This window comes from Mirounga angustirostris, unplaced genomic scaffold (genome assembly GCF_029215605.1).
Source record: "Mirounga angustirostris isolate CCGP_5_RB_7025 unplaced genomic scaffold, mMirAng1.0.hap1 SCAF_1, whole genome shotgun sequence".
NCBI classification, from domain to species: domain Eukaryota; kingdom Metazoa; phylum Chordata; class Mammalia; order Carnivora; family Phocidae; genus Mirounga; species Mirounga angustirostris.
In genome coordinates, this window is record NW_026991709.1 from 54,401,232 (window position 1) to 54,419,224 (window position 17,993).

General features: G+C 35.5%; 1 protein-coding gene across 1 annotated transcript in view; it reads right to left on the reverse strand.

The window, feature by feature from the left end:
• CIP2A (cellular inhibitor of PP2A) overlaps window positions 1-17,993 on the reverse strand; it is a 45,725-nt gene that overhangs the window by 19,180 nt on the left and 8,552 nt on the right. The window contains exons 6-16 of the mRNA XM_064587989.1: window positions 17,628-17,750; window positions 17,344-17,489; window positions 13,998-14,073; window positions 10,758-10,976; window positions 9,103-9,262; window positions 7,259-7,400; window positions 5,880-5,979; window positions 4,273-4,391; window positions 1,644-1,839; window positions 1,087-1,161; window positions 881-991 (exon numbers count right to left, since the gene is read on the reverse strand). Of these exons, the coding sequence (XP_064444059.1) occupies window positions 881-991; window positions 1,087-1,161; window positions 1,644-1,839; window positions 4,273-4,391; window positions 5,880-5,979; window positions 7,259-7,400; window positions 9,103-9,262; window positions 10,758-10,976; window positions 13,998-14,073; window positions 17,344-17,489; window positions 17,628-17,750 (1,467 nt within the window). The remainder of the gene's footprint in view (window positions 1-880; window positions 992-1,086; window positions 1,162-1,643; window positions 1,840-4,272; window positions 4,392-5,879; window positions 5,980-7,258; window positions 7,401-9,102; window positions 9,263-10,757; window positions 10,977-13,997; window positions 14,074-17,343; window positions 17,490-17,627; window positions 17,751-17,993) is intronic.

Consider the following 17,993-nt stretch of genomic DNA (forward strand, 5'->3'; position numbering starts at 1 on the left):
AGGCCCCCCGCTGAGCAGGGAGCCTGATGCGGGACTCGATCCCGGGACTCCAGGATCATGACCTGAGCCGAAGGCAGTCGCTTAACCAACTGAGCCACCCAGGCGCCCTCATCACCCTTTTTAAAAATTTACTTTTTTGGGGCGCCCTCATCACCCTTTTTAAAAATTTACTTTTTTGGGGCGCCCTCATCACCCTTTTTAAAAATTTACTTTTTTGGGGCGCCTGGGTGGCTCAGTTGGTTAAGCGACTGCCTTCGGCTCAGGTCATGATCCTGGAGTCCCGGGATCGAGTCCCGCATCAGGCTCCCTGCTCAGCGGGGGGCCTGCTTCTCCCTCTGACCCTCTTCCCTCTCGTGTGCTCTCTTGTCTCTCTCATTCTCTCTCTCAAATAAATAAATAAAATCTTTAAAAAAAAAAAAAGGGTGATGAATTCAGGATTGGTCATGCTGAATGGGAAATATTTGCTATATATTTAAACAGAGCTATACAGGAAGCATTAGTGCTTAGGGTAAAGGATCTGGGCTCGGCATATGAAATTGGTGGCATTAACATTCTAGTAATGACTGAAACCCTGGACCACCTAAAGAAGGGCAAAGGACTTAGAACATAATGCTGGGAAAACCCAACATTTAAGGGTTGAATGGAGAAAGAAGTCCCTAAAGGATATAGGAAAAGAATATCCATCAGTGTAGAAAGAAAATCAGAAGATAATAGGGTGATCAAAATTAAAGGGGGAAGGGTTTCAAGATGGAGGGAGTAATCGTGTCAAATGCTGAGAACAGTTTACTTCAAACAGTAACAAAAATAGCACTAAAATTTTGTACATGTTCTACTTCATTTATTTTTCTACTTATCAGATAAGTCTTTATATTGTACACACCTCTGTCTCAGCTTGAGTTCTTTGACAGCGATATTGAGCAATCAGTCTATCAGCCTGTGCAAGGGCTAGAGCTTTTGCTTCCAAAAGATCTTGTAGCCTGCTTTCTTTGGACTGTAAGAAAACATACCATCAATCTTTATCACTTACCAGAAAAACATCTATTAAAGCTTAACTGTTAGGTATAGTTAAAATAAGCTTGTACTCACGGCTAATGTGGACAGTTTCATCTCATATACATCCATTATGTCAGATATTCTCACATCATTAATCTGATCCTTTACCTAAGTTTTAATACAACAGTCAAAAATCAGAAAATTTTAACACTCAACACAATAAAAAAATAAATGTCTAGTGTGAAACTAAATCATTAAGACTTAATAATGAGTAACAAAGTAAAAAAATGAATGCTGTATTAGGCGGTTCACAAACATTTCACTAACCTGGCTATTGCAGAAGAGTATCTGGGTAGGACTTGATATGTTTATGGGTTATATTTCTTAAACAGGGGGATAGAGAGGATGGGGGTGGGCTAACTGGGTAAGACTGGGGGGAAAAAATGATTGCTGTGTTAAAATGTGGGAATTTTATGGCTAATTTTTTCTTTCCAAATTTTCTAGAATATTGTTATTTTCATATTAAAAGATAAGGTTTCATTGATCAAATTTGCATCTAAAGTTATTTAAATAAATGTTATAATAAGGGCTAATATTTAGTTGGTATGTACCAGGCAGAATCCCATTTATAATGGCTATTTACCACTCACCACCATTCCAGCCTGAAGTTTTTCTATTAATTCCTCAATGTTCAATCCAGGAACTCTAGCTTTCAAAAGTGGAGGAGTTAAACATTTTACTGATGTTGGAAGACTGTGATTTAGTGATTGCAAGGGCATTCTCCTGGGCATATGTTCTGTTTCCTGTTGTCTATAGGCATTGTTTGCTGCTATACTTTCTCCAAGTCTGAATAGAAGTAAAAAAAAAAAAAAAGAAAAGAAAAAAGAAAGAAAGAATTACAAAAAAATGAAGGGGAGCCTGGGTTGGCTCAAGTCAGTTGAATGTCCAACTCTTGATTTCGGCCTAGATCATGATCTCAGGATCGTGAGACACAGTCCCAACACAGGCTCCATGCTAGCTTGAGATTCTCTCTCCCCTTCTCTGTCTGCGTCCCCCATCCCACTTGTGTGCTCTCTCTCTCTCAATAAATAAAATCTTTTAAAAAAATAGAGGAAAAGGCAGTTAGTATAGACTTAGAGAATCTCTAGAATGGATCTTTGGGAATATAAGCCTTCAAATATTTTTGAAGTAACCTTGGAGTCTATGATGAAGCCAAATTTTGGAAAATACCCTAAATATTTGCCAAGGAACTGCTTTTCTACTTACAATCCTTTAAAATGACAATTCCACCTCTGGTCTGGAAGCACTAGAACTAGTGTGTGAGTATGGATTATTTGTAAAAATTAAGTACAACATTATTGCTATTGGTAAGAACATCCTTCTTACAATGGGCAACATCACTTGTCCTTTAGCTATGTCCTTTATCCTTGCCCTTTTTCACTCGGTATCTTCTCACCAACCTGACTCCCATTCTGCCCCTTCCATTTATCATGTCTTGTTCCTGCCACACGGTCTTTGAATAAGTTGTTCCCTTACTAGAACATTCTTCCCACCAGATCTGCATAGAGTTGGCTCCTTCTTATCATTAGGTCTCAGTTCAAATTCACTTCCTCAGAGAGGCCCCTCCACCCATACTGACATGCATATTATGAAACTTAATTTTTTTAACTTGTCTCCCAAATAGAATGTAAACCATATGACAGAGGCCCCAAGTCTAATTTGCCGCAGTATCTAAAATGACTAGAAGAGGGCCTGGCACACAGCTGGCCCTCACCAGACAGAAACGTACACCAAAAAACCTACTTATGTACCCACCCACCCATCTATCCAACATATAAATTTACCTTATTTAACTAAGATGATATAAACAAAGGCATAAACAGATATAAATAAATGAACACCTGAGATAGTGTCTAAAGAGAAAATTACATAACACCAGTAAGACAGGGGCAGCCCAGATACAAAGACATGGTAGGAAGATTTCATATACAGAGAGAGGATGAGACTCCCACTTTAGTGAAGCTGAAGCTTTCCGTTCTGAAACACAAGGGCTTTCCTTTATGTTAGATTGCCACAGTTGGAGCAACCAAGCCACCACAAAATGAAGCAGCTTCACAGACCATTTCTAGATTTTAACTTGAGAAGCTCCCTATTTATCCATTTGTTTAAAAATACTACTATACAATGAAGAGAATTTTGATTATTTGGTCTCTAGGTCTTGTTCTCCATAGTTCTTAATCTCTTAATTTATGACTAAATTATTAATTCTGAAAAATGAGTTTGCTAAGTCAGTTAAAAGAAACAGCAGAGGGGCACCTGGGTGGCTCAGTCGGTTAAGGGTCTGCCTTTGGCTCAGGTCATGATCCCAGTATCTTGGGATCGAGCCCCATGTCTCCCCATGTTGGGCTCATGGCTCAGTGGGGAGACTACTTCTTCCTGCCCCTCCCCCCAGTTGTGCACGCTCTCTCTTGCTCTCTCAAATAAATAAAATCTTTAACAATAACAGAAAAATAGCAAATATTCTCTTAATGTTTGAAATTAATGAGAATAGTGGACAATTCTGCCTGGCCATTATCTATTCCATTTTCTGATAAAAGCACAAAATTTTTCTTTAGGAATCCCCCCACCGCCCCCAAACTGATTTTCAGTTCACGTAGTTCTCATAGATGAACACTTGGTATCTGCCAAGGTCCCTCATTGGCAAATGACCCAGATCCAGTCAATGGAAGTGATGCTTAGACTTACCATTTAAACAACTGGCAAGGGAAAGCTCTTTGTTTTCTTTCCTGTTTTGTTTTTGTTGGCTGTTTTTTAGTCCTAAAAGCTATGTTGTTTATTAAGTGTTTAATCCTTTAGAGCCGCTTCCCATTTTATTCTCTGGCAAACTCTTAAGCTGAGGAAGTTCTTCCTCACATCTAATCTAAATTTTTTTTTTTTTAGTATAGCTGACACAGGGAAAGCTCGTTCTATGTAAGAACTAAACTAGTAAGATGTAAGCATAGTCCAGAAGCTACTATGTCAAATAGAAGAGGTGAGAGACAGAGAGGCATAGTGCCTGGAAAACATATTTAACCCACCTAAAGCTAGCTTTCCCTGAGTATAGACCTGGTCTTTTCAGTTACTGGAATCAAATTTTCTTTTAATCACTTGAAAAATTACTGTTATAATGAAGTCTTTGATTCACAAATTTTCTAATCTATCTATATCAAGGACTACTAAAGACACACAGCAGGATATTCTAGCACCACAAGAGATACACTGCAAATGACTACAACTCACACTAAAGCAGGAAAATCTGGCAGTGGAGCAGCTTCCAATAATATTCCCAGTCCAGACTGTACTTGTTCTCTATTATCTGATGTTAAAGCAAAAGCCAAGGGAGTAATCAGGCGTGGATCCTAAGCAAATCAGAAACCAGAAAACCAAAGGCACAAAGAATAAATAATGTCAGGATTTTTAGAGCAAGGTGAGTAAACAGAGCTAAATCATAAATTAATTCTAGGCAAATTCTGAAAGGTTTCTATCTGATGTTTGAATGTATTTATTAGCCTTTACTTTGTTATAATTATCTATGCAGTCAATATGAACACTAGCTTTAAAAAAATCTGGCAGAAGTTTGTTATACCTATGAAAATCACATCTTAAATATTTTGATGAATTTAAAATATCATCCACAACTGACTGATGTTTTGAATTACTGTTTTATTTTTCTAGCTACTCTTAAAAGAAAATCTGGCTGTAAGAAACAATAGTTAATCATTTCTAATTAAAGTCAAAAATAAAAATAAAATTCAAATTAACTAAAAAAATTCTAATTCAGTAACTGAAACAATTATACTTAAAGCATAAGTCCTTCATGTCAGTAAATATTTTACATTAGCTCTTTAGGCCCCAAATCATTTATTCTGAAAAACATCTCCTAATTGACGCAAAATCAGTTTGACTCAATTTTTAAGTTAACAGAGAAAAAATACTAAAATATGAATCCTTTATAGTTATCTACATTTTACAATGTTGAGTGTTTTGTAAGCACTCAAGTATAATCTTATGCCACAAAACCATGTTAAGAGCTGGGCTTTATCTCCATAACCCTCATGGTAACCCTTGTAACTGCTCCCATGGAGGGGGATTCATTATTTTCATTTTGTAGTTAAGGAAGCTAGAGCTCAGACAAGTGAAATAGCTTGCTCAAGTCTGCACTGACGTGACTGACTGATGGGAGTCAACATCTGAACCCCATCTCTTAAGCATTATGCTCTCCAAAGTGTACAAGTGGCTCCCGTGTAAGGTTTCCGTTTTGGCTTCTACCCTGTCCATACAGACCAGAGCCATCTTTGTTTATTATAGTAACTCAATTCATACATGTTTGCTAAGTATCTATTATAATCAGGTTTTGTGGCTATCAAGGTAAACATTAAAGCTCTTATTCAGCTACCATCATCGAAATTTGTTACTCAGCTATTCTCTGCACACCCTCTCTAATCTTATTATCACTCACAATCAAGTCCTTTTCTTCCAGATGTGTCCCTTATCCCCTTAATACCCTACACCATCAATCCCAACCAAAAACTCTGCACTGCAATGCTATTAGAAATAAACGAAGAAACCTAAAGTATGACATGAGAAAGGAAAAAGGCTGAGGAAGCTCTACTATCATGAACATCCTGTACGTTACAGTCAGAAGCATTTAGGTTCAATTCCTGCAAAACTATGTAAAATTACCATGTAGTGGGAACATTATAGCTACTTAAGGCAATTAACTTTCTTCTGATGGCCAATTCTAAGAGAAACATTTTCTAACGATCAAGAATATTAAAACAGAAACTCACACATTAGGAAGCATTTATTTACAAATAAATTTCAATATTTGAAGAGTTTAAACTCACCTGAAGAATTTTATAGAAGCTTACTTCCATACCAGGAACCAACTGTTTAAGTTTGTTCATCAAATCAAGAGTTTTCAAAACTACATCAGCAGCAAGTTTGCTTAAAAATAAATCATATTTAAATTAGATAACTAAAAAAATTGCTTAGAACTTTATTTCTGTCCATAATTCTAAAGAAATTCTGAAAAAATCAACACCTTTGTTTTTAAACCTTAGGAAGATAAAGTACTGTTTTCTTTTGAGAAGTAAAAATACAATAGAGACCAGGGGTGCCTGGGTGGCTCAGTCGGTTAAGCCGCTGCCTTCGGCTCAGGTCATGATCCCAGAGTCCTGGGATCGAGCCACGCATCGGGCTCCTTGCTTGGCGGGAGGCCTGCTTCTCCCTCTCCCTCTGTCTGCCGCTCTGCCTACTTGTGCTCTCTCTCTATCTCTGTTAAATAAATAAATTAAAAAAATCTTAAAAAAAAAAATACAATAGAGACCAACATCCTTATAACCTAAGCCCCCAAAAGAACAAATTGGCATTAATAGTCTAAATTGAAATAGTGTTTCTTTTTCTAATCTCAAATACCACCAAACTTCCACTTTCTGCACCAAATTACTAGCAGCATCAGCTACATGACCTATTTAATTCTTAGCTTTGTCACTGGAATATCAACAATAAAGGGCAACCTTAAGCAATACAGAATACTTAATATTTACCAAATAAATTATACTAAGCCATGTTCTTAACCTCGTACCACAAAGGGAGTACAAAAAATAAAAAAAGGTAATCCTTGTTCTTGAGGAGCACAATTATTGACAATAATGTCATTTATGGAAATTGGAACAAATCAATGTCTAGCATTCAGATCCTCAATAAAGATTTGTTAATGGACTTAATGTGGGAGGGGAGGGATAAAATACTCTATCTCATCACTGTCAGAGAAAATTCACCCTTAAACCATAAGTCTTGACATGCTTAGGAAAGTAACTGTCTTTGTTAGTAGGAACCTTCAATAGTAACTGATTTCCTAGTAATAAAAAAAAGACCCCTGTTTTTTCACGTTTTGCTTAAAAAATAAAATTACTGAGGCAATGCCAAAAAGAGCCTCCAGAAAAGGGAGTACAAAAGACCTTAGATAACCACAATATATTAAAACACAAAACAAACCTAAACAATGAAAAACAAATCACAGATGTTAAGATTATCCTTTCTCTGAAGCATGTAATCTATGACTTGAATGAATTTTTTAAAAACTATGAAAAAACTTAATTCTCTGCTACATCTTGAGTTAATAGTGCATACCCAAGGATTACCCTCCAAAAGAGGAATCACTAGATCTTTTGATTTTTATGTTTGGCATTACCATTTTGCCATCTGGATTTCATATACTCACCACAATTCAGAATCTGCTACCTTTGTTCCAAACCCCAGATCAATCTTGCCATACGTAAATTGTTGTTCTATCAGAGTGGTACATTTGATAGTAGTCAGAGTTTTTGCAACATGCATTTTTAGAGTATCATCTCCACACAGAGGTAAGTTTTGTTAAGGAATACAAACAAAAAATTCTCAACCTTGTATTTGTATAGCACTTTACAGTATTTAGAGTGATTTCATACAAATGATCATGTTACCGCACTTCCATATAGTCATTGTTACATTAGCTCAATGACAGATTAGGAAACTAGAGCTCAGAGCTTAATTAAGTGATTGGTAAGTAGCAAGAGATGGGACTGACACCACGTCTGTTACTGTGCTGGATGTTAGTATTTTGCTAGCAGGTTATTACAATGGTTCAATATTTGCTGAACTAAGGGAAGTTATTTTTTCCTATTTTGTAATATTATAAGTTAATTTGAGTATCATTTAAAAAGGGTCAAATTTGGCTCAAAATGGTACCAAGTCTGAAGCCTGCATATATTACAGATATCTTTACTACAATCAAGCAAAATAATCATGTATCTCTACAGCAGTGGTTTTCAACTTTGGCTGCATGTTAGAATCATGTGGGTAGTTTGATCAATCACCATCTTCCCCCACCTGCCCACCAGGGTTTCATATTACTCCAATTAAATTAGAATTGCTGGAAGTGGGGCGCCTGGGTGGCTCAGTTGGTTAAGTGACTGCTTTTGGCTCAGGTCATGATCCCAGGGTCCTGGGATTGAGTCCCACATCAGGCTCCCCCTGCTCTGCGGGGAGCCTGCTTCTCCCTCTGCCTGCCATTCCCCCTGCTTGTGCTCTCTCTCTGTCAAATAAATAAATAAAATCTTAAAAAAAAAAAAAAAGAACTGCTGGAAGTAAGGTTCAGGTGTCAGGATTTTTAAAACATTCTCCAGGTAATTCTAATACATAATCAGGATTGAGAATCACTGCTGTAGGGAAGAAGAAAATTAAGGAGCAGAAACACCAAAAAGAGAGTAAATAGCTGTGGAATTTGTTCTAGGGCAGGATGAAGTTGAGCAAATTCTTGTTGCTGAGATATAAGGAAACTTGACCAGGTAAATATAAAAGATCTGGTTGAGATATAATGGCTCCTTGCTGATAATAATAAAAACACATTAATGAAATATTTTCAAAATGGGACTTGGGCTTCATAAAGACTTAGAATCAACTGATCTAAAAGAAAAAAGCTAACATAAGAAGAGACCTAAGAAAATCTGAATACAGAAGTTAGGCAGTGACACTAATTGAACTCAAGGTTTTCTTTTTTTGTAATGAATGAATTTGTCTTAATAATATTTGTCTTTTTTTATAACCTAGTATGGTATCATCTTTATTAAAACATTTCTGGAGGCTTTAATTTTCAGTAAAAATTATAATATAAAGCTAAAATACTAACGATTCTACCAATGTTTATTCCCTGATACACTGAACCAAAGATGGCATGACAAACCATCCAGAGATAGCAATTAGCATTCGAGAGTAACACAGCAGTTATTTTAAGAATGTATCTCTTGACCTCAAATTGCGGTAAAAATGTTCAAATCAAGTTTAAAAAGCATTCTGAAAATATTCTTTAAAGTTTTAAACAGAAAAATAAAGGGAAAAAGTCTGGACAACTTTTTTATAGACTCCACATTGAGAATTAGTTCTATAGTTTAAACTCCAATTCAGTAATTCTGAATGGATATATAAGCATGAGAAGTGACGAAATTACAAATAAAGACAAAAATGCAGTAAAGGTAATGCTAGAAAAAAATGAGTGGTTAGTTTCCATATTTTAACAGTAAAGGATATTTAACAAAACTTCAGTGGCCTTGACCATCCTTTCACATTTTCTTTTTAATAAGGCTTCATCTAGATTTTGTTCTGTGAATTGAAGTTGATCAAGGATTGTAGGCAGCAGAAGGGTCACAAAACGGTCAGCTGAGGAACAGTTAGCAGTATCTATAATGTCCTGGAGAATTAACCACCACCAATGATGAAAAATAAAGATGGAATACAGTACGCAGGCATAGTCATCACCAAGCAGCAACATTCTCATCAAATCTCTTATAATTACTTCAATATTTAATTGACCTGTGTCTCCTATTTAAAACCTACCCTTTTATCCAGTTTTGATGGCTATGATGCCTTTTTTCTTAAATGGAACAATAAGGTTTTAAGCTATTCAACTGCAAACAAGACTTTCTGGTGGACTGTGTCCATGATTTGAAAACAAGTATCCTAAACTTGCTAAGTGAAATTACAATAATTAAATAACCACCACTGGTCTTAATACTTTACAACTATGAATATTCCCAGCAAGAATCTTGAAGAGTTTTTTAAATGCTAAAACTGGTTTAACAGTCAAGACCACCATAAAACAGAAAGTAATTTTACTCAGCCATCAGAAAGGATGAATACCCAACTTTTACATCAACATGGATGGGACTGGAGGGGATTATGCTAAGTGAAATAAGTCAAGCAGAAAAAGTCAATTATCATATGGTTGCTCTTATTTGTGGAACATAAGGAATAGCATGGAGTACATTAGGAGAAGGAAGGGAAAAATGAAAGGGGGGAAATCGGAGGGAGAGATGAACCATGAGAGACTATGGACTCTGAGAAACAAACAGGGTTTTAGAGGGGAGGGGGGTGGGGGGATGGATTAGCCCGGTGATGGGTATTAAGGAGGGCACCTATTGCATGGAGCACTGGGTGTTATACGAAAACAATGGATCGTGGATCACCACATCAAAAACTTTTGATGTATTGTATGGTGACCAACATAACATAATAAAAAAAAAATTAAAACAGAAAAAAAAAAACAACAAAGTAATTTGTGCATCACCTTTGACGAATATATTTAATCACTCATATACATTTTTGTTTGTGCATAGGATCCAGTCATGAGAGGAAATACTCTAAGAAGATATTGTGGTAGGCAGAATGGGTATAAAAAGAGAGACAATAGTAGAGAATGCTAAATGACCTAGATAGTAGAATCTACCAGAATGTAATGGCTTCTAGGGAAAGAATTTTTGTCTGTATCCTAATTGCCTAGCAGTGTCTGGCATGTTCCACTCCATCTTAGTGAATGAATCCAATGTTGTTATATTAATCCACTAATAAGCTAATAAAGAAAGTAGACAGTCTCTACCAAGATGGAGAAAGAGAATGTGACTACTGCAAGAAGTAGGCAGACAACAAGAAGCTTTACAAGTCTCAGGTAATACCTTTACTTATTACACTGAAAGGAGTACATATAAGCTATTCGGTGCAAAAAAAGAAAACACCAATGTTCCTGACTTTGCCCAAAAAAAGGAAATTCAGTAGCTGAATGAAAGGGAGTTAGTTAAAAGTTTTCCTCAAGTGTATAAACAATTAGAAGTTTATTGTGGACGTTTTTGAAAGTAAACTGTTCACTGAGAATCATTAAATGTAAGTCAATTTGTCTATCATTATATTACCTCAAATATTTCCTTGAACAACTCCAAGGCTAAAATAGAACAGTTTTCTGATCCATCCAGAGGTTGGCTTGACCAACGAAGTAGAGCCACAGTAGGTTCTAAACATTTAGAACGGCTTCCCAGAATGGTGTTGCCAGATGGAGACTGTTCAAATATCATCTGAGTGAGCACGTGGCGCAGCTGAGTCACTGAACAGAAGGCAAGAAGTAATTCTAAAACCTGTGCAATATAAAGTCTTCGTTAAATGTCAATTTCATTGGCCTTTAATGTACAGAGTAACCAAGTGATGAAGCTGAAAATGACACATTTTTAAAGAAGATACTCTAAAACAAAAATTAAAGAAAGCTTCCAATTTTTCTTTCAGTAATATTTTTCAAAATGCGGGATTAGGTACCATAAGGTTACAAAGAAATTTGTTAATGGTAGTTACTCCTAGTAAGCAGGACTATGAGAGCCAAAGGAGGGCAACTTCAACTAATATCATAGGCCTTCTATAGTACTTAATTTTTTTTTCAAAGCACAGATGTTTTGTTTTTACAATGAAAGAAGAAATTAAAAAATAATATTAGAAACTACAAACACTTGCTGTCATGCTGAGATTCAAGAATTCCTATAAAGCATACTTTAGGATAATACTGAAAAGTGGCATTCCCAAGCTTTAAAACCTTAAGTATGGCTATTTCCCACATGGTTTGCACATTGTTGACTTTATACCTATTAGCTCCTCTATTCTACCTCAGTTCTTTACCTCATAAATTGGGCCTTTATAACATCACATAACATCCCACACCAACCTATTTATTAGCTAAATTAAATTCTATCTCATTTCATATACTACCAACCTAACCTATCATTAAAAAAAATTATTGGCATCTCTTTGCCTATCCACTTACTTTCTACCTTTATCTGTATTTTTATAAATTACATATAATTGGGATTTGTGTTTTGATCAACTTGATGGCATCTGATTTTAATGGAATTCAGCCCATTAGCATTTACTATGTAACAAATGATAATCTTTGATTTATTCATTTTCAAATATAAATTATAGTACTTATTTTTGAATAGGTAATACATTTACTTGGTTCCATGGCCAAACAAAGCAGCCTGATCTCTGGCTACACTCCCTGAAGGCAAGCAATGTTCTCAGTTTCTCTTTTCTCTTACCAGAGACATATTATACCCATATAAGAAAATACCTTCTCAATATACACTAAGTATAATGTACAGAAGTAAACTAATCAATCATTATTACAAAGGTGGATGGTTTTTCAAAATTGAACATACTGGTGCAACTGCAACCAGAAGAAGAATTCTACCAAAACTCCTGGAGTCCCTTGTGTCCCCTCCTAGACAATGCCTCAAACACTCCTCTCCGTCAGATTTCTGACACTGTAATTTTATCTTAGCTATTCTTGGATCTTTGCATTTCCATATAAATTTTTTAATCAGCTTGCCAGTTTATATAAAACAAGTCACATGGAACTTTATATATAAATAGAATCTTATAGTGTATATATACCCTTCCTTCCATCTGACTTCTTCAGCTTAGCATCAGGTTAGTGAAATTTATCCATACTATTGCACACAGTTGCCCTTCACTCATCCTAATTGCTGTGTAGTACTCTAATGTATAGATGTATCACAATTTATCTACCCATTCCATTACTGATGGCATCTGGATTGTTTCTAATTCCTGCCTAAAAGGAGTAGTACAGCTATACATGTCTTTTGGTGAACATATATATTTAACTATTTGGGGTAAATACTTAAGAGTGAAATCGCTGGCTCATACTCTATGCACATGTCCAAAATTTCTAGATAATACCTATTTTCATAAGTGGTTGTGCCAATTTTCAGCCCCTGAGTACTACAACCTTATGGGTTTTTTATTATTCTCATCTATATTTGATGCTATTCATATTTTTAATTTTAACCACCTGGTGGGCACATAGTAGCATCACACTACCAATTTGCATTTCCCTGTAGATTAATAAAGTTGAACAGCCATTTCATATTTATTGATCAATTCTTTTTGTTGTTGTTCAGATTATCTCTTGGGTTCAGTGTTTCTTTGATTTATATATACATGTTTTTAAATACATATAAAAAAATAAATATATTTTAGATCAGGGTCCTTTGTTGGATATATGTATTGTAGATACCTTTTCCGTGTTACCAGCGGTCTTTTTGTGAACAGAAGCTCTTAATTTTAATACAGTACAACTTAATCAACTTTTTTCCTGTACAGTTGGTGCTTTTGTTTCCTATTTAAGATCTTTGTCTATCCCAAGGCTGTAAAGATATTCTGTTAGGCATTTCTTCTATAAGTTCACTGTTTACCTTTCACATGTAGATCTACAATCTTTCTGGAACTGATTTTCACATTTGATGTGAGGTAGGAAACAAAATTCCGTTTTTTCCCACATGGATATTCAATTGACTCAGTATCATTTATTGAAATGACCATTTTTTTAGAACTGCACTGTTATCAATCAGGAGACTATATGCTATGGTATGCTTTTAAACTGTACTCTGTTTCAGGGGGCTAGCTGTCTACCCTTATGACAGTACTGCACTGTTTTAATTATTGCAGCTTTGTAGTAAGTCTTGGTATCTGGTAGTATTAGAAGTCCTCCAACTTTGTTCATTTTTTTCAGGATAGCACTAGTTATTTTTAGACTTTCCCAATGTCCACATACACCAAAACCAAAACAAATATAAACACAAAAAAACACTAAAACCTGCTATGATTTTGAAACTCTTCTAATCTATGAACTTGGTATATCTGTATTATTTAGGTCTTTTATACCTCTCAATGTTTTGTAATTTCAGAGTAGAGACTTCGTGTGTGTTTTGTTGGATTTCTCTCCTAAGCATATGACCTTTTTAAAAAAATAGAAAATAGTATCATTTTTAAAACTGCATTTTCTATTTAACATTGTTTACATGTCTTTTGATGAGCTTATGGACATGTTTGGCTTGGCTATGTGGTTTAGGAGTGGAATCGCTGTGTCACGGTATATATATATTCATTAGGCACTGTGAAACAATTTTTAGTACCAGTGAATGAAGACTTGAGAAGGGTTCTAGAGTACTGGTAATGCTCTATTTTCTGATCTATATAATGGTTATATGACTGTGTTCAATTTGTAAAAATTCAGAGAGCTGCACACTTAAGATTTTTTTGCACATTACAGTTTTCAAAAGTTTAAAACAAAAAGTCATGTTTTTACACACCTTTGAAGAAGAATCAGGATCCTTTCCATTAAGAAGACCTAATACTTGATTGAGACATGAAGAAAAGTGCTCATACCTAAGTTTAAAATAAAAATATACATCAAATGATAATCATGAAATTGATCCATCAAATAGGATTTATATACAAAATAAATATAAAATTTAAGTGTATTTTCTTTCATCTATTTATTTTGAGCTTCTATTATAGAAGTCTGCAAAATTTCTACTTATAACTTGAAACATTCTATCACTATGATATACATAAATTGGCTTTGTTATTTATTGAGCAGTGAAAAAACAATGATTCCTGTGGCAATAAATAAGTCATTGAAACTTTCAGTACTTCGATTGCTTTTTTTTTTAAAGCTATGTTCAGTTTGTAAAAATTCAAAGAACATGAAATATTCTAATAAATTAGGCAGCTATTTATTTATAAAGCACTTATAACAGCTAGGCATTATATTAGGTTCTGCAGATACAGAGGTAAGGCGCAGGGCCCTGTGTTACAGAACTCTAAGAGCTACTAGAGGTACCAACCACATTATTGTCTATGTGACTAGTGCATCCTGTGTTTGAGACAATGATGCTCTGTGAGAGACCTAAGAGTCTAAGAATGAAGGCAGAAACATAAAATATTATATAATGTAAAATACAACACTATCATGGAAAAATACATAGAATGTTAGGAGGATGAATATCAAATCCAGACTCAGTGTGGCAGGCCTAATCAGATGAGGTTTCCCACCCTTGAGTCTTAAAAAATAAACGGGAATTAGACATATAAAGCCGAAAGTATCCAGAGGGAAGAGCACATGGATACACAAAAGGCATTTCTAGCAAGTTGGAGATTCTATTTACTGTCTGAAGTGATTAGACTAAAGTACATAAGAAAATGTAAAGAAACAGGGCTGAGAGGTTCCCAGAGACCAGATTTTAGGGGTTATACTGAGAATTTGTTTACCTTGAATGCAATGGGAGATCACAGATTTTAGAAGGGACATATGGTTGAGGGAAATGTTGAAAATCAAATATAAGTGAAGGGAGTCAATGGAATGAGAGACATTGAAGAGACAAAAGATACTGTTGAAAAAATAGGACAGAATGAGATTTAATGCACAGAATAAAGGGATGTGTCTATGAGCAAAACAAGATGACACTAAGTAAGAATTGGTATAAACACAAGTAATTTGGTTTAAGAGCAAAAATTTGAAAGAACTCCAATCAGATGGGATTCAGTTTTGTTTTTTTTTGTTTTTTTTCTGTGAAACAAAGATAAGGTCATCTTCTGAGTGAAAAGTGGCAAGAGTAAAGTAGTAAGTATTTGAAAGGGCCACTGTAGGAAATGTGAAAGAAAGCTGGGAATAAATATGAGAAGTGCTGCCCAAATAAAGTTAGAGGTAGTGAACATGTAGAATACAGATTCATAAAATGTGATTTTTCTCAGGTTTTGATTAGGAACCCAGACATTAAATTAGACTTTGGAACAGATTCAGGAACATTTTGCTAAATGGTATAGCAAATAAACAAGAAGACAATACAATTAAACGTAATTTCCTTTCCAGAGGTGATTCTGGAGTTTTAGGCTAGATAAAAAGAAAACAGATAATGGAACTGAGAGATTTACAGGAGAAGTGATTAAGCAACCACTTACAAATGCTAAATCAGATTATATTTTGGTCCTCCTGCAGAGGTATATCCTTTGTTGTTTACTTAGAAGTTGTTAAACAAGCACTATTTGGTGGCCAGAATGGGTATTACACGAGAGTATATTGGGAGGACTCTTAGAACAGATAACAGGGAAGACAAGTAAAGGAAGGGCACTCTGGAAGAATGATTTCTTATCCACCTATGCTTAAGAAAAGAAAAAAAATGAAATGCTAATGTTGTAGGATTTCTTTTCCTTTAGTGCCCGCAGTTCTTGGTCCCGGCTGCTTCAAAGAATGAAGAGGTAGACCAGATAAAAGGTGATGGACAGCAAAGCAAAGTGTATTGAGTGATAGTACAAAGCTCCGGCAGAGGGAGGGAACCTGAGAGAGTTGCCACTGGAGTTTCTCAGTCTAGGGGTTTTTATGGGCTTGTTGGCGGGCTGTTTTAATCTGATTAATCCTCCATGAGCCTGTCACCCAGTCAGGTTTTTGTCATCTACTTATCACGTGGGAAAGGGTGGAGGAGCCCTTGGTGTAAAATCCTTTCCTCTTAGGTAGGGGCCCCTTGTCCCTGCCTGCCCTTTTTCCAACTATCCTTCATTACTAATGTGAATGGTTCTTGGTTCTGTAAAACATCAGTTAGCCATATGGGTAGTGGTCAACCTTGCCCTTGTGGTTAGCTTTTGTTTTTTTAATGTCTAGATTCTACATTCCTTAAAATTTGGGACTATGTTTTGTATAATTTCTGGTTCCATGTTCCTCAAAGATTAGGGGCTATGTCTTCAAATTCCTATCTCTGCTAACACTCCCACATCCCCCAGTACTTGACCACAGCAGGGGCTCCATAACTGTCTTCTCATTTGTGAATGATTAATTGAACTCTTTGAAGCAATTTCTCCAATTTCCTAACCTACGACCACAAAGCGGCTGAGGCATTGGGGAAAACTTAAGATATAAAAAGGCCAGGGGTGTCTGGGTGGCTCAGCCAGTTAAGTATCCAACTCTTGATTTTGGCTCAGATCCTGATCTCAGGATTGTGAGATCCAGCCTTGTCTTGGGCTCTGTGCTGGGTGTGGAGCCTGCTTAGTATTCTCTCTCTCCTCTCCCTCTGTCCTTCCCCTACCCTCTTGCTCTCCCCATCCCTCTCTAAAAAATAAAAGTATTAAACGGCCACAAGCTCTTTGGAAAATAGTTGCTAACTGATCTCAAAAGATGAATGATCACATGAAATGCCACTGAGATAGAATGGGCATATAAACATATGTTCTCATTTTACCTTATGACACAACAGAGGCACATAATGAAGAAAATGCTATTCATTTTTATGCAAAAAAGAAAAGACAAATATACTGACATAAATGTCCCTATAACAATACTTTTCCAAAAATTGTAATGTTCAAGATTTAAATCTGGCGCTGGAAAAGATTAAGATGTGTACATTTTAGACAGTGATACAACCTTATTTATCTAAGACAAAGACTGAAACACACCCCCTCACCACCCATGTTCTTATACTTGTACATTTTAGGCCAAAAAAGCAAAAACAATGGGAATAAAGCACATCAAAACATTTCAACTGAGTCCCTTGTCCATTAGTAGAATCCAGGTTTACTAACTCTGAAAAGGCAGTTTCATTAATCACAAACATATCTTGGTTCATTGAAAAGAAAAACAAGTCTTAAAATTTGTCAGAGTCATACCTGGTAAGATAATCAGCAATTTTAGGATTCTTAAGGAGATCCATCAATAGATCAACTGAATACTTCCTAGTCAATGTGCCATCACCGTTTATGAGAATATTAAACATTAGCTGAAAAGTTTGATGAATGTTTCGAACATGGAACAGCTTAAAAACAAATTAGGAAAAGTATATTATACAAAAAAATTTAAGGTGACACCATTCTAAACAAAGTCTCAATACTTGTAAAATATCAGAGAATATAAACTTCAGAACTATTTTCAAAAATAAAAAAATCATATTTACCTTTTCCCCCACCTCTTCATTTAATGTCAAACTGGATAATATTGAAAGTGCAAACACAACCACAGTTAAACTACTGTGGGCCAGGAAGCTTATAAGAGTTCGATAAAAAGATTTCACATTATTCTGAGAAAGAAAAAAATTTTTAAATAAATTAGAATGAAAAATTTTTAGGTTTATATTTTGGTTTAGAAAGTGTATCTTGCACAGAGTAGGTAAACTTCTATTAAACATCCTTATCAACTTAAGAAATTATTCAAACACGTCCATGGCTCAAGATAACTTCCACCTCCAAAGTACCTCCAGTACAGAACAAATGAGATAATTGTTTAACTTGAAATTAAACAGGTAATATTGGATACTGCATAG